General features: G+C 46.1%; 1 protein-coding gene across 30 annotated transcripts in view; it reads right to left on the minus strand.

Annotated features, from left to right (window-relative positions):
• KCNMA1 (potassium calcium-activated channel subfamily M alpha 1) overlaps positions 1–16,819 on the minus strand; it is a 702,509-nt gene that overhangs the window by 205,652 nt on the left and 480,038 nt on the right. For 26 of the 30 annotated variants that reach the window (XM_057506035.1, XM_057506052.1, XM_036928540.2 and 23 more), the window contains exons 7-9: positions 8,369–8,444; positions 6,025–6,195; positions 4,364–4,455 (exon numbers count right to left, since the gene is read on the minus strand). In XM_057506035.1, coding sequence (XP_057362018.1) covers positions 4,364–4,455; positions 6,025–6,195; positions 8,369–8,444 — 339 coding nt within the window. Of the gene's footprint in view, positions 1–4,092; positions 4,266–4,363; positions 4,456–6,024; positions 6,196–8,368; positions 8,445–16,819 lie in introns of those variants that run through there. The other 4 variants (XM_057506055.1, XM_057506057.1, XM_057506056.1 and 1 more) reach the window with 2 other exon arrangements.

Genomic DNA, 16,819 nt, shown 5'->3' on the forward strand with positions numbered 1-16,819 from the left:
ACCCACTGCAAATGGAGATGATCATAGCTTCTTCACATGGTTGCTCTGAGGATTAAGAGCTATGCAAGTTTCATGGCTTTTATTACTGTCACAGAGGACAGTCCTAGGGCTTTGGGCTACATTGGTTCTCATCCTTATTTCCAGAAGCATGCAGCACTCTTGTGTCTATGTGGGGAAGAGCTCTGTGGGAAGCCCCAGCACTTAAGCTTCACAGTTCTCTCAGAGCACGGCTAGAGCCATGTTAGGCCATTACAACTATTCCCCCAAGCAGAAGGGGGACCCAGCTTCCTCACCCAGAGGGACCTTTCCCCTAAGTGAAGTACATTCGCTCTCCTGTGCCCTTTGCCTACTCCTTGTCCTCTATCATTCATTCTTCTCTCTGTGGGTCCTCTTGGCATTTGGCTGCCAGGAATCAGCAGAATGACCCAAACCCATCCTATTCTCTGCTCTCAAAAACACCTGGCCCAGGACTGCCTCAGTTTCAGGCCCCAGACGTCCACCATGGGAAATGCAAGGTCTGGATGGCTCCCCAGCCTGGCCGTACAGACCAAGGGGGTTACAGCAAATGGATTCCTCTGTGGCTGATGATTTTCCACGGCCCTTGGCCATATGACCCCGGACCGTGACCTTGTCAGTTCTCATAGGCTAACCAGGAGTGGGCTGAGTCACACGCAGAGAGGAAACCTCTGGGGGAAAACAGCAGGGGCTGTGGGAGGAGGGAAAGCAAGCTGGGATCCCAAAGGCCACGGGAGCCTCACGCCTCTGCTCCCCCACATTTGGGCAGCTTTGACTGTGTATGAGGGGAAGGAAGAGGAGGCAGTGGCCTCAGGAGGCAGGCTGGGCTGCAGGAAGATGACTCGCTTGCATACGACCTGGGATCTCAGTCCAGGAGGCTAATTGTCCCTAGACCTCCAGCTCAGAGGTCTCCTTCAAACCCCTGGTTATTGATTCCCACTTCTGTATTCTTAGGAGCGTCAGTGCATCAGAGTAGGTTAAACTAGGGGACAGCTGACCCACACATGCATGTGTCCCCACATCTACTGCTGGCTCCAAAATATCCTGTGGGGAGTCGAGGGAGGAATACTGACGAGAACCATGGAGTGAGCCACTCTGGGCTCTTGATACACAGTGATGGTGAGGATGTTCTGGGGATATTACATGAAGTGTTTATATTATGCCAGACAGACAGATCAAAACTGAAAATGAGCCGCCAACAAAATCTTCCAATTCTCTGATATCCTGAACTTGGGTGTTGCATAAACAAAACTCCTCAGGTTCTCTGCCTTGTTGTTTTTTTTTTTACTTTAAATAATCTTTGGATTTCAAAGTTGTATGCCTTCATAGCTTTGGGTCATGAGTTACCTTGAGTTCTCTGACAAGCTAATGCATTGTGAAGAGGTTATTTCTGAATAAAACATGTACATGTAAACAGATCCCTTAACTATGTATATTTTTTAATTACTTTCTGGGTGTTTGTTTGATGAAATCCTAGGGAAAAGAGTATATGTACATGTGTCCATGAGCACAGCACATATATTTATGCATACACAAAAACACGGGGCCAAGCATGCTATTTTAAGAGCCTGAACTCTATCTTTCAACGAAGTTTAGCTGCTTTCCCTTTGCAAATGCATTTAATTTTATCTGGAAACTTTTTGACGTTAGAAATAGAACAACTGTAGTTTCTCATTATGTTTGCTGCCAGAACCCATGCTTGGTTGCTCAACTAAAGACCTTATATTGCTAATTACTACCACATGCCCATATCCCAAGCGAAAGAAAACTTATTGATTCTGACAGCCCATTCTCTCAACACTGAATTCCAAATGAAAACTCAAATTTTGGCCAAACATAACATTTCATCAATCTTGTTCTACTGACTGGAAAAACAACATCAAACAAAGGGTGCTAATGGCCCTTTATTACTGTTCCTTTCCCAAGCTTATATTTTCTGATGAAAGATCTAAGTGACCAAAGGGCTTCTTTAAACTACTCAGTAATTAGCTTCTGAACCAGGAAACAAAGCATAAAGTAAAGTGAACAGCCCCAGTGCTGATGACAGCACCTACTCTCTGTCCTAAGGGTCGGGGACACTGGAGACCCAAAGAGAACATTAAAAGCAAAGTGTGCATTTTCATAAAGGAAGGAGGAGAAAGACAGAGAGAGAGAGAGAGAGAGAGAGAGAGAGACTGAGAAAACCAGGCTAAGAGCAATGATAAAGATGACAGAGATGGAGCCCGAACAAGAGCAGCGGGAAGTCTGTGATCTGAAGTCATCAGCCCTCAGGGGTTGGAGCGGAAGTGCCCAGACAAAAACATGCCGGGTTCAGACCAGGGGCGGTGAGTGACCTGGTCCAAGGGCCTCATCTGGGTCACCCATCAGCAAAAGCTGCCAACCACCAGGCCCACCCACACTGGACTAGGGAAACTACTGGGGGGAAAAACTTTCACCTGGAGTGAGAGTCAAGAAATATTTTCAACATATACTTCAGGGCAATTGATTTTACTGGCTTCTTCAGGGGCAGTGATAAGGAAATGCTGGCAGAGACAGTGAGGTGGGGAGGCCATAAAGACAACCCAAGGCCTGGAATGCCTTCTGTTTTATGGCGACCTGTCCACACCTTCAAGGAAAAACGAATAGAGAAGCTGTTTTCCTCCTGGCATGGAATAAATGACCAATGAGAATCTCTAGACTTATTTGGCCTTTTGGAACCAACCAATGGCCCAGAAATCAGAACAGCTTGGTTCTAATCTCATCCAGGGCTGTTAAAATAATAGGAAGAGGAGGGCTCCATTAGAGGGAAGGTGGAGGAACGTGCTGCCTCTATGGAAAAGTCGCCAACTGGCCTCCTCTCAGCCACTGTCCTTTGTTCCTTTAAAAGGAAACTGGTGTCCTGTGGGTAGTTTAAGAAAATGAGTCTCTTTTCCCACCTCCTCATTTTCTGAAGAGAGGACTGGACACCTGAGCTCGCAATGCACTGGATCACTGATGGGAGAGGAGGTTTGCCCCATCCAATATGACCATCAGGCAGGGAAGAGGCGGTGGAGGGAAGTGTTTCACTTTCTCTTAAAAAACACAATAGACTAGTCAAGAGTTCATTCAAAAATGCATGGAGAAAACCAAACTGAGGTCCCCGGCAGGAACCGCCATGACCAGGAGTGGGCACGAGTGGTGAGAGTCCTCGGCCACCGGCTCTGGGTGTGTACACAGGCACACTGTCCTTGAGCAGGACACCGAGGATGTATGCACCTCTCTCGTGGGAGCCAAAACAAACACAATAACTCAAAACAACAAAGACAAACATAGATGACTGCCCAAGAAAAAGCTTTAAAAAAACAAAAGAATGGTTGCTGTCAGCCCTGCCTCCCCTCCAGCATTCTCCGCTCAAGATGGTACCCTGGCAGAAGACAGAGATGGTAAAGCCCCACCATTTACTTAGGAGCAAAACTTCTGGATGATAATGGACCCATCTATGGATACTGATATTGATAAAATGATCTGAGCACAATTTGAAATCGTCCCTGAGAACAAAGCATTCGTGTATGAGAAGCCAAACAAAGGACTCATCAGGAGTAGAGTGTAGTGCCCTGACAAACTGTAAATAAAATATTTCTTGCCCACAAAGAATTTCAACTGAGTAATGAGGCCCTTTGAGGACAAGTTGGTGCCTTCTGGCAAATGAGAACTGGCTCCCTGACGGCCACAGCACTTGTACAGAGGGCAAGGTGACCTTGATCTTGCCCTCCCTAGGACTTGCCCACTGGAGCATGATCTCATGTTATCACTGCATAAAAACCCCATGGGATGGCCTCACATTAGTCTGAGGGGCAAGAAAGTAATCCCTAAGTCAGCTGATGTAAAGAATGAATAAACTTGGTTTACTTGCTTGGGATTAGAACAGAAAATACTGCCCCCATTATAAATGGACACTTTCAGGATAAATCCATTCTGTCTCTTGGAAAGATGGGTGTGGAAGGAAGTTGCGAATGGGAACAGCCTAGGGAGTTGGTCCCTGTGTGCTAACTTCCTGGAGTGATTCTGACATCACACCCCTCACAGAACATGGCCCTTCCCTCAAGAAGCACCTGGGTAGGGTGGGAGGGAGCAGGGTGTCACCACCACAGGGACTCTTTAAAGTCACTCAACCACATCTTTCTGATGCAACTGACTTACTTTCTGCCTCCATGTTTGTTAAAAGTTCCGCCGAATTTATTCCGATTCAGGATGAGAGCAGCAATTTCGGGCACGTAGCGGGCAAACATTGCCTACATGCATGAAACAAAGAAACAAGAGCCAAAAAAAAAATGGCATGCAGAGAGGATTCTACCGCAGCGGAGGCGGCAAAACCTCTTGGCATACTTACTTTCTTCCACTAACCGCACTATAGGAGCCCCCGTATTTCTTGCGGTTTCCTATTAACTCTATGATTTCAGGGACGTAGCTGGCAAACATGGCCTGAGGAGAAGATAGGAGACAGAAGAGAGACTAAAAAGACAGGCCAAAGAAAGGGGAGGACCTTTTCAGAGGGGGGATGCTAAGATCTGAACACACAAAAGGATCAGAACTGCAAAGGTACATATTGATATGTTGGATTCTAAACAACAAAAGCACACAAAGGGCAAGCTCCTGAAAATAAACAGGACAAAACAAACATTAACCAACCTAGACAACTGAAAAAAAATGACAGTCAAGAAAAACACAAAGGAGACGGAAATAAACAAGTTGGCATCTAGCTCTTCTTCCTAAAGAGGAATAAAGAAAAGGGTTGCATGCTGGTAAGATTACACACACCACACACACACATACACACATTACAGCAAAATAAGACCTTTCTTTCTAGGTAAAATTCAAAGGCGAGCCCATGCCTTTATGAGTGATTAAAGATAATAATCACCAAAAGAAGATTAAAGTAATATAAACTTTTCCATTAAAAAAAAATCACTAAAAAGCACAAAAGGTAAATTCAGGAAATCACGTGGGAGGAAAAGACAGCAAGGAGAAACACAAATCTGCCATGTTTTGTCCAACAAACATTGTGCTTGTGGCTGGATAAATGCGTCTCATTGTCTACAGGGACCTCAGGTACCATGGAATGCTTGCGTTAACGTACACACACACATGTACATTTATATACATGTTTAATGTATATGTCATATGCATACAAGACAGACAGATGTGTATGCATAATCCAAATGTGTGTGCGGTGTACATATGGGAAAGCTGTGTGTGAATTAGGATTTTAATCACTTACCTCATACACAGCAAAAACCTCAACTTAAAATGAGCTACTTTGAAAGACAAAACGTAGCAACCACCATTGTGTTGCCAGAAATCTCCCTTGGAAACTACATCATAACCAACCAGTATGATCTGCAATGACCAGAAAGGCAAGTAGGGCAACTGTCTGACTCACAAACAGGGAGGAAAAATATCCCACGTGTCATGGCACAATGGGCTTAGCTGCTAGGAAAACCACAGTGGGCTCACTTGGCAATAGCCACCAGTAGGAGGCCGGTAGGCCTTCCGTCCTCTAACGCAGGGAACCTGCTCTTCAGGTCGGGCCCCAGCCACAGTGTTTGTTGGAAGTTCGGGGAGGGCTGTGAAGGAGGTGGGAGAGCTCCGGAAACCGCAAACCGTCTACCTCGACCGTCAACAGCATCTGCCAGGTCAGATGAGAGCAACTGTCCTTGCAGCATATCAGAGGCTGAATCACATTACTAAGGGGGACAGACACGCTCCCTTAATAAGTGAGCATCACTTTCTTAAGACAATTGTTTGCTCCTGGCTACATGGCTTCCCTGATAAGGACAATGTGCCTTGGTTTCTGGGGAACCAGCATAATACACGAAAGAAATATGCAGAAAAGTTACCATCGTGTTTGGGTTACGTAGCCTGATCGTGACACTAAGGCCATCACTTGCTTCTAAAGCAGAAACACAGTATCAAAATGGAAAGCTTTAAGAAAATGGATAATCGAAAACATTAATGACCATAAAAATCAACATCATAATAAAGAGTTTTTACCAGCCCCCCGAGGATGAAGAACACCATGAAGAGGCGCCCAAGCGTGGTCTTTGCATAAACATCCCCATAGCCGACAGTGGACATGGTGACCATGAGCAGATAGACACATTCCCAGTATGTAAGAGCTTGGTTGTTCTGGAAATTTTCCCATGGGTCCCCTGAATTCTCCACCTAAAACAAGGGGGCAGGGGAGAAAAAAGGAAAGTCAGCCAGGAACACAAAGGCTCCAGCAGGCTGCTTGGGTTTGCGCCTCCTCGTCCAAGATGAGAGCTGCCCTGGGCTGATGCTGTAAGTGAAGGCTCAGAACCTCTTAGCAGGCAGCCGAGCAGCTGTAACACAAACCATGCTGATTGCGGAAGAGAGGGCGAGGAGGTAAGTGTCCCTTGCAGGTTTTATTTCTCATGGTTAAAGATTTGAAGCCAACTGAATTTTAAGGCATTGCCTCCGGCCATGTTTTGCAGCATTGTTTTCCAGGGAAGAGCCACATCCTTGCCCTGCCTTTCTCTGTGAGCTCCTGCTCAGTCTGGAGGGCCTGGCTGCCTCACACACACACACTCCCACAGAAATTCTAGACTCTCCCACAGAGGGCCTCCTTCTCTCATCATTTTGACCAAGAGGAGCCCTGATGGACTTCACTCATTCAGATCTTCTGCTCAACCCAAAAAAATATCTCTTGGAGCCCGGTTCTGCTCTCCCTATTTTGCAGAATGTCAAACAGCTCTACCCTGCCAACTGTAGAAATTTCCCTGGGAGCATCACAGTGAGCTCATGAGAACAATCTGCTCTTGCACAACCCTTTAGACTGAGGGCCAGCAAGCTTCTTCTGTAAAGGACCAGATAGTAAACATTTTCAGCTTTGTGGCCATACAATTTCTGATCTCTCTTAAGTGACAGCTCAAATCTGCACTTGTAGGTGAAGACAGCCAGAGGCAATCCTTAAGCTAATGGGGTGTGGTCAGATTTGGAGAGTTTTGTCCCCCAGGGGGTCATCTGCCCATCTCTGTTTTAGACTTTACAAAACACTTTCTGTCCTCCCAACATATCTGATCTGCCAAGGGAGCTCTAAAGAAGGCAGGAGAAGTACTTTAGATACTCTCAAGAGAGGGACAGTGGGGCAGGATCTCCAGGTGCACCCCAGATCCCAGCCCTACAATACACCAGATGGCCAGTGCCTGTGACCCGCCAACATGGCCCATGTGGATGGCCCACCTCCAGGCCCCCTGGCCCCCAGGCCTCCAGGACCCCAGGACCTCTGGCTTCCAGGACCCCAAGCCTCCAGGCCCCCAGGACCCCTGGCCACCAGGCCTCCAGCTCTGCCTCTGCAGAGAGTTTCCAGGACCTGGTCTCTTTCACCAGTGCTTTTTCTCAACATGCCATTTTCAGAGAGGTTTCCTGCTTAGGGAGAAGGTACTGCACTCAATAGGAAGATGGGGTCACTGGCCTACCAAAGTCCGTATCTGTGATTTTGTACTTGGCAGAATTAGGGTAACTATCTAAGGGTCATTTCAGTCAAGAACTCCATCAGCATCAAGGGGTGGGTGGGGAACCGTCAGACCTGGTAACTGAGTAGGAGCCTCTGCTTCCATCCCAGCCTGTCTTCTTTCAGATGGCAATTGAAATAAATCCCAAAGATAGGTGGACTCAATGCATCCTTCCATCCGCTCCTTATGCAGATAGAGGCTCAGCAAGCGAAGGGGACCTTTAACTCAAAGCTTCAGAGTTAGATGAGGCTCCTTCCCACCATAGCAGTTTGTGTTCCTACAAAACACCCTCTGACAACAGCTGTATTCCAAAAAAGCACCAAAAAGGTCTGCCTTGGGAAGGTAAGAATAGCTTGACTTAATAATAAAAGGCTTTCAAAGAGTCATTAATTTAAAATAATTAACATTGTTGAGATACAAAATAACTTGACAAGTACTCAAAGAAAAGGATCAAAGGTGGCTTTTTGTAAGGGGAAGTGGAGAGAAACTGAGGGATCTGAACATGTTTACTGAGAGATGTCGGTCCAACTCCAACCTTGTCCCCTAGGCCTTTTCAGCCATTTGCTGAGGAAGCACTGCCATCTGGTGGCTCTCTGGTGTTATTGCAGACAGGGCGAAAATCTACCAAAGCCCCCACGCAGGCGAGTTGACAAACGCAGGTCAATAGTGAGAACATTACTCACCATTTGAAACTAGTTTGGGGTAAAAGGGTTGTAAAGCCAAACAACTGTGCAGTTGCTTCTCCTTTTCTTACAGCTGGGCTGAAGTTTATTTCCAGGGAAAAGAATTTCAGGTAATAAAATGACTCAGAGAGGGGCTTGTTCCAGAAAACCCAGAAGCGAAGCACCTTCAAAGATACTTACCAAATGGATGAATCCGGCGGCTGTGAGCCATGTGCTGATAAATATGGAAAGCAGATTCACAAGCTTGATGGAATTACTGTGAAGAAGAGACAACAAGCAAAATCCCCAAGTTAAGGGGCTGCCTTCCAGAGTAACAGCCCACGTCTAACTCCCCAGTATTGCCTCCACCAGGAGGGAATGTCCCAGAAGGTAGCTACGGTCAGCCGGAGCCCACAGGAAGATTCTTTCTGGGCTACCAAAAGGCGTTCCTAAATTAACCCCTCCAATTGTGTTTACATTTTTTTAAATTAACTTTTACTTTGAAAATCTTTGCATCTTTAGAAATTAAAAGAACAGAATTATGAACACTTGTATGACCCGCACCTAGGCTGACCAACTACCATTTTGCCACATTTGCTTAATCTCTATCTTCATTCTCTCTTTTTTTTTTTTTCTGAACCACTTACAAGTACGTTGTAGATATCCTGACACAACCCCCTAAATATTTCATCATTCGACACATAAGAAGGACACTCACTGGGCAACGCAGTCGCGGTACAATTGTCATGCCTAAGGAAACCAACATGAATTCAGTAATGTTATCTAATAGGCACTCCTTATTTAAATATCTTTAAATTTACAGTTTCACCAAAATTAAGTCTTTTGCAGTTTTCCTTTTTTCACCCCAATCCAGGAACTAATCAAGGTTCATGCATTGCGTTTGGTCATTCTGTTGCTTTAATCAAGAAACCTTTCCTCTAAAGGGGCAGATAGTAAATATTTCAGGCTTTGCAGGTGATAGAGTCTCTGTTGCAGCTGCTCAACTCCACCACTGTAGCATAAAAGAGTCTTGGATAACATGTAAAGGAATGGGTGTGGCTGTGTTCGAATAAAACTTTATTTACAAAAAGAGGCAGTGGGCTAGATTAGCCCATGGGGCTATACAGTTTGGCAATCCTTGCTTTAGTCTCCTTTAATCTATAATTTACCCTCTACCCTTTTATGTTTGTTTTTAATGACGTTTAATTTCCTTTAGACCCAGGTCAGAAGTCTTATGGAATGTCCACATTCTGGGTTTGTCTAATTGTTCTCCCATGATTAGATCCTGTTTCTGTCCAGAAAATCTTGCTGTGATGACATCACATCAGGAAATCCCAAGTCAATTAAACTAAGTCCAGTCACTGGGTTAAGATGGGAACACCAGATTCTGCCACTGAGTCACCCATTACCCTTTGCAATTAACATGCCATCTGTGCAGTGAGACCTTGACCATGTGAATATCCTATTCCCCAATGACCTTATACCTAAAATTTTCAGCATCCACCAGTGTTCTTTGAGTGGATCAAGTGGAACTCATACATTTTAAGTGTCCTGTGAGCAGAGGCCTGGTCTGCCTGGATTCTGGGAGCAGTAAGTCCCAGGCACATAGTAGGTCCTCTATGACTATGTGCTGAGTGAACTGGTCTCTTCCTCTGTACTCTTCCCACTGAGCTTCACCCTGTTTGCTCCCACTGGGTTATAGCTCTGTGAACACTGTTGTTTTCAGGTCTCTTCCCTGTCCAAAGTCTCCTGTTGACTAACATACTATGTCTAGACTCTCCGACCACCCTCAGTACCCTTTGAAGTTCAGGCTTGCCTACCTCCACTCTTCTACATAAACTCTTAAAACCTTCATCACAGCCAAACCTAATTACCATGTCTGTCTTTATGCTGTTACTGCACTGGAAGGCCCTTCCCATCTATCCGGGGTCAATCCCCACCTTTCCCTAAAGTTGCTCCTGCCACTTGAAACACAAAGTGACTCCTCATAGTTTTTACCTGCAGCCACTCATTGGTAACTGATCCCACTGTCTTAAGACATCTTTTACAACATCGTTTTATATTGTTATTTGTCTCTTGTGTTCCTAGCTTGAGAAAACAACTCTATTTTCTACCTCTTGCAGCCTCCCCACAGTGGCCTGCCACCAACCACAGGGTGTTCAGCCATTGTTCTTGACTGCATCTCTGCCCTCCCCCACCTCTTTCTCATGGGGAACCAATGGTTTAAGTTCTAAGTGTTTAAGATCAAAGTAAGAGTAATGGCTGACACTTTCACAGTGATAACCACACATACCACTGTTCTAAGCACTTCATGCATATTAACTCATCTGTCCTTCACAATGACTCTTTGAAGGCATCCAAAAGTTAAGAAATTGACCCACGTTCACAGCATAAGCAGCAGAGTCGGAATTTGAACCCAGGCAGTTTGGCTGTAGAGTCTGCCATCTTGGCCACTACGTGGTCACAGCCTGGCGTGTGTCAGAAAGCCTCCCAGGATTGCTAGAGCAAAGCTGTGCCTCCCCCATTCTCCAGGCACAGGAGATGAAAAGGTCAGGGTGCTGACCCAAGTTGGAGAGAGAGCCTGTTTAGACATATTGACTAACTTTGTGACCTGCCACAGAAAGAATGGAGAGGAATCATTCTAAGGATGACCCCTTTCCTGGGGCCCCCACATAGAGGAATGTAGGATGAGGCTGTGGTTGCAGGCAGCCTGAAAGTTCAAGGAGGAGCCTGTCAGTGGAGGCGGGTCAATGGTTCTTCAGTCATTGGTTCTAGGACAAGCATGATGCCAGACCCCAACTTTCCTTTTTCTTAAATCTCTTCGTTCCTATAACTGAGCATAGGAACTAATGGTCTTAGTTTTCCAAAATTGGTTCTGACAATTCAGGGAAAGAAATAAGCAGTTGTTTTTGATTTTGTTTGATACTCATCTTTTAAATACATGGGATGACTTCCTTCTGGCTCAAAAACACACTAGAAAAACAACAAAAATGTCTACTCTGTCTTTCTTGGTCATTTCTAGAGTTACCAGATTACAATAATTGCCTGTAGCAATGGCCAATATTTATTGAGTTCCTATGATGGGCTAAGCACTGTGTTGAGTCACTCATTTTCTTCATATTTTTACCATTTACCCTTTGGTACAGGTATTATCACTGTTCCCACTAACCAGACAAGGAAACTGAGCTTAGTGCACTTAAGCAACTTTCCCGAGAAAACATGGTTGGTAGGTGGCAAGGTTAATACCCAAATCTAGGCCTGTCTGATCCAAAGCCGATTCCCTGAAATAATTTGGAGGCTGCATGGAGAAGCTGCAAGGACCTCTGCTCCTACTGCTCTTTGGTTTGTCCTACTTCTCTTCCTCAAGGACAGCTCCATCCACAGCCTCTGACTGGGGTGGGGTGTCCCTTGAAGGCTCCCACATCTCCCTCTACTTGGGTGGGTGAGTGAGGTGGTACAAAAAATATATGCTTGGAGCTCTAGAAGGTCATCTGCCCCAGAAAAAGCCTGCCTGAGAATGGGGCTGGGAAGCAGAACCGTGACGAGAGCATCTGACCCACTGGATCCAGGATCCCCAATTCCCTCTTGGGCCCCAGCTGTTACCAAGGCCAGTTCCTGGTGGCACCTGCCACTTTTGATTAAGAGCCATCTGCCTACAGCAGAAGGGGTTGATATCCAAAATGCTCTCTGACAACCTAACCACTGATCAGGTCTACACAGCAGGACTAGGGCTGTCTCCATCTGAGACAAGAGGGCAGACCCTGTACCACCAATTATTGTGCCCAACAGTGTGATTGGTCCAACAGCTCTGGAAGTTCTGGTATGAATCTGCCATTTACAAAGACAAGCACAGATCTGCCACATTCTGGCCTTTGTCCCTTTTTTTCCAGACACCATCAGGGGTCATGCTACCACCCCTCTCTCCTCTAGGTAGTTTCTGTAGCTGTGAATGGAGATCACCAACTGACTGAAATAATGTTTAAAATCTTCCATCTCAGCCTCTCCTTGCAGCTGACAGTACCACAGCTCTTGCTTTTCTGTACCCTGGAGCAGCCTGCACAGCCCCAGAAGCCTACTCATTGGCCTTCCAGAATCTTCTCTCCCTGACATCCCATCAGCCACAGAGTGCAAAGTGGAAATATGGCACATAGATAGAAGGCATCCACCCAACACGCCGCATCAAGTGAAATAACCCTGGCAATTAATGAACTCAGCATTGTTCTGGACACACCACCACCGCCTCCCGTTTCCAACTAGTTCCTCAATGGGAAGCTGAAATAGAGCAAAACCCACCCTTCCGCCTACCTTGTGACCCTCTGAGGTGACTCTAACACTGGAGAGTGAGACCAAATGAGGGACAGGTATCCTGTGGCAGAGGGAGAGATCTCAGGGAAGCATGTACAGATGGCCCCTGACGTAGGATGGTCCAAACTAATGATTTTTCAGCTTTACGATGGCGCGAAAGCTACCTACATTCTGCAGAAACTGTTCTTTGAATCTTGAATTTGGATCTTATCCTGAGTAGCAATATGCAGCACACCCTCCCTCGTGATGCTGGCCTGTGGCTGCGAGCTGCAGCTCCCGGTCAGCCCCACAGTCAGGAGGGCAAACACTGATATACTCAGAACCGTCCTCTACCCAGGCGACCATTCCGTTTTTCACTTTCAGTACAGCATTCAACGCATTACATGAGATATTCAACATTATAAAACAGGCTTTGTGTCAGATGACTTTGCCCAACTGTAGGTTAATGTAAGGGATCTGATCATGTTTAAGGTAAGCTAGGCTAAGTAAGCTACGATGTTCAGTAAGTTAGGTGGGTTAAATGCATTTTAGACTGATGATCTTTTCAACTTACAGTAAGTTCATTGGGCTGTAACCTTACTGTAAGTTGAGGAAGATCTATATTGTTCATTCTCTGAGATTACCAAGTTGATTGACATGCATATTGCCGGATGCTTGGAACCTGATAAAGAAAGCACTGTCTCACCAATAACCATGTGGAGCCCTCTTGAGATATTAAAACTATTGGAGTCTCTGAACCTCCTCGTACTTTGTAAAAATAACCTAAAATATGGTGATCATTAATCTCCGAATGACTGTCACAATGATCTTAATAGTGCTTACGGGACCTCTTGCTGTGTGTAGAACATTTAATCATTGTTACTGAAAGAGTCCATATTCAAAACTGAAATCTGATTATTTTTTTGGCATCAGCATCATTACAGATCCCCAGTATTAAGAATTTGCTTTCCAAATTAAATTAAGAATTTGCTTTCCAAATTAAACTATACAACCAGGCAATCACCTATAAGCGCTGTGAAAAAGATGCAGGGTTAATTCTTGGTAGCTTTTCTCTGTACTCAAGAAATACAAACCTTACCGGGTTGTCCAGGGCTCCTTGGGAGGAGGGAGAGGGGAACAGGGGCAGGATTGGGTGCTGTGCATGGCAGAAGAGGCCACTGTAGATAGGCAGATTCTGTAGCCAAGCACACAGGTCCGAGCCAAACATGAACTTTCCAAACAGAAGGTTAGAGTATTTGGAACCATTCAGATTCTAGCCCCCTTCTCACATCGTGAGGGAGGGATGGATTGTGACCTTATCCTGAGAGCCTACTCATCTACAGAAAATCATTTCATGCCTCCCATTACCACTTCTGGGTCCCCATCTCAGGAGTTCTCACTAGCCATTAGATAAGTGCACACTAGTGATACAGTGAATCACCCAAGGGCAGGCACAGGTATCTTTCTGTTCTTGTAGATCAGAGACCTTTTCAAGAACTCCATAGATACTGGGAGAAAGTCTGCCTCTTTCTGGGAGTATAGCTGTAAATCCAGAGCTGTTGGGGCCATCTTTGCCCTCAGTGTATTTAACAAGACAGGCTTTGGTTAGGACTGAAATTGTCATCCACTTCCCCCAAACAAGTGCAAGTTTGTCCCTATTCTGCCTGTATACTGTTTTCCTCTTTGTTTCTGGCTGAGGGTACAGCCAGATGCCAATGACCTTATTTCATTTTATTGTTACCTTTGTTGGACAGATGTAAAATAAAACTGGTATTTGAAAAGGCCATTGGACTATACTACACAAAGATGAATGGTCTGAACTATAAGACTGGAGTGAGGCAAAATCAAGTTCTTGATTTTTTACCCTTTCAGTACTCTACCCCTTCCTTAAATACCTCTGGATCTCCTTCTGCCCTCACTGCCTAAGGACATTCCCGGATACCACCTGCCTGGGAAACTGCCCTGCGGCTGCTCTAGTGGTCTGTGGCCTTAGATGCTTCAAACCAGTCCCCTACACAGTTGGACTAGATCTTTCTAAAGTGTAAATCTGACCACCTCCCTCTCCTGTTTAAATCCTTCAATTCTTTCTTGCTTTCTGAGTCAGAGCCATGGCATCTGAGAGCCTTTGTGATGTGGCCCTTACCTGGACAATCCCCGAGGTCTCTGCATTGAATACTCTTTATATAAAACTTAATCTTGGAACCATTTCTGAGGTCATATATGTAGTACAGTGATTTTAGTTCCCAAAATATCCCCCCAAGATATGTGCATCATGGAATGCTATATGGGAAATAACAGTTTTGTGGTAGAATAGTAGTAAGGGTTATCTCAACCACTGGTGACGTTGGAGAGATTTTACTTTATCCTTTATGCTTTTCAATACTGTTGAAGTGTTCACAGTGGGCATATTGTACTTTAATAATTAGAGGAAACACTAAAGCAACTGTCATTTTTTCGAAGACCTGTTAGGTGACCCATATTTTCACCATCAATACCGACCTCATTAAATGAGAGGTGGAATGACAGCCTTTACACAGAGCTGCTGCTTCTGCTCTGATGTAGAAAAGGTGTCTTCTCGCCTGTGAGTCTGCTCGCCAGTTTGTAGGGCAACTGAGGAACTGCCCGAGCTCAGACAATGACATGGAGTCCGCCGGTGTCCCCTTCAGTGTGCCCTCTTCAGGACACAAGCCCTTGAGGCCCGCCGGCTGGCTGGTGAATAGCCCTGATGCTGTCCCCCACCTGTGATTTGCCCCTTTCATCTGTGTTTTCTCTGTCATCCGGCTCACTCGTTTCCTTTTGCTGCCCCCTTAATTCCCCCTCTCTCTCTGTCTTTTTCTCTCCCCACACCCCACACCCATGGAATTCTCTGCTCTGTTTCTTCCAGCTCTTGCTAAGCAAGGCAGCTGAAGAACAGAAAATGAAACCACAACTTCTAGTCATTATTTCACATCACCTTTGCAATGTCTCCATCCCTACTTAATACAACAGATTGGGGGAGGCGGGGGGGATTGATTGGCCACCAGAGAAAGCCAGACAGAATCTCCTGAAAGGTGATCATGGGGCTCCACCCACCCTCCTGAAAGGTCACCGTGAAAGCACAAGAGTACAGAGGAATCACCAGAAGATCTCTTAGAGTCCAGAGACCTACAGAAACCATAGCTTCCACTTCTCCGTGCTTCCAGATCTGTGCTGGGGTGGAGCTGGGACTGGCCAGGCCCCTGGGGAAAGAATGGGCTCACAGAGTTGCTCCAAAGCCCCTGTGGTTCTTACAATTAAATCAAGTTTTAATCTGTGCCTCGTGATCTGGCTTTTCCCTGCCCTCGACCCTCACCTTCTCTTTGCCATCCCAGAGCCCCAGTCTCCAGGGGAACCAGGACGACTCACGAACTCCTCCAAGTGCTAAGTTCTCCTCTCCACATGCTTTTTGCAGCCTCCATGACTGGCAGTCAGCCCCAACCCTCCCATGCCCAACCCAGCCCTACCAGGATGACATCTAGTCTTCTACAAAACTTACCTAAGGTTTCCCCTTTCCTTGAGTTCCCCACACTCGTGCCAAGCCTGGCTGAATGACTCTCCTCTGTGCCTCCCACCACCAGGCATCCTGTGGGTGTCTCAGCCCCAACCTCCCACCCTCAGGCTGGCTTTCCCTGCTGCTAAGCTGGGACAGCAGGACTGTCCTGGCACCACCTCACTGCTGGTGCAAACCGGGGCTCAGGTCAGGCTTGTGAATGAACTCAGTCACCTGTATGAGCAACAGGAACTGGGACAATCCAGGCTGTGGGGTTGTGATGAAAAGGCCCCTTGGACAATAGGACTTTTATTCAGTGGGAAGCGGGGTACTGGGGAAATGCTTTCTGGGGCTCAGGATGGTAGAACCCCGGCAGCCCGCCACCGCAGGGCTCCCTAGGGCCACCCTCTCTGGTTCAGTCACCTCATTTCCCGGCCGGCTGCTTCAGCCTCAGCCTTCTCCCCTGTGCCATGAACCGCCCATAACTGCAGCGTTACTGGGTGGACCATTCACCAGGACTGCAGTGTATATCCTGCACCCAAAGGAGAGGAATCTTTCCCAAGGAATGGAACACTGGTGGGTTTCTTGGCATAAGTCATTCAAGTGGCTCACCATTCTCTTAAGTCCAAAAAGGATCCACATGGAATACAAAGAAGGTAAGAGCCCAGTTCTCTCCACATTATTCCTCAGAGTAATGGCACCTTTTTAGAAACACTACTGTCAGAGAATTAAAATCCCCCTTATTTATGGGATACACTCAAAGCAGGGGGAGAGAGAGAGGCCCTATACTATGTTATAGAGTGAAGATGACTTCACAGAACACCATCCCCACAAAAAAAGAAAAAAAGTCTCTCAAATAC

Source organism: Manis pentadactyla, chromosome 8 (genome assembly GCF_030020395.1).
Source record: "Manis pentadactyla isolate mManPen7 chromosome 8, mManPen7.hap1, whole genome shotgun sequence".
NCBI lineage: Eukaryota > Metazoa > Chordata > Mammalia > Pholidota > Manidae > Manis > Manis pentadactyla.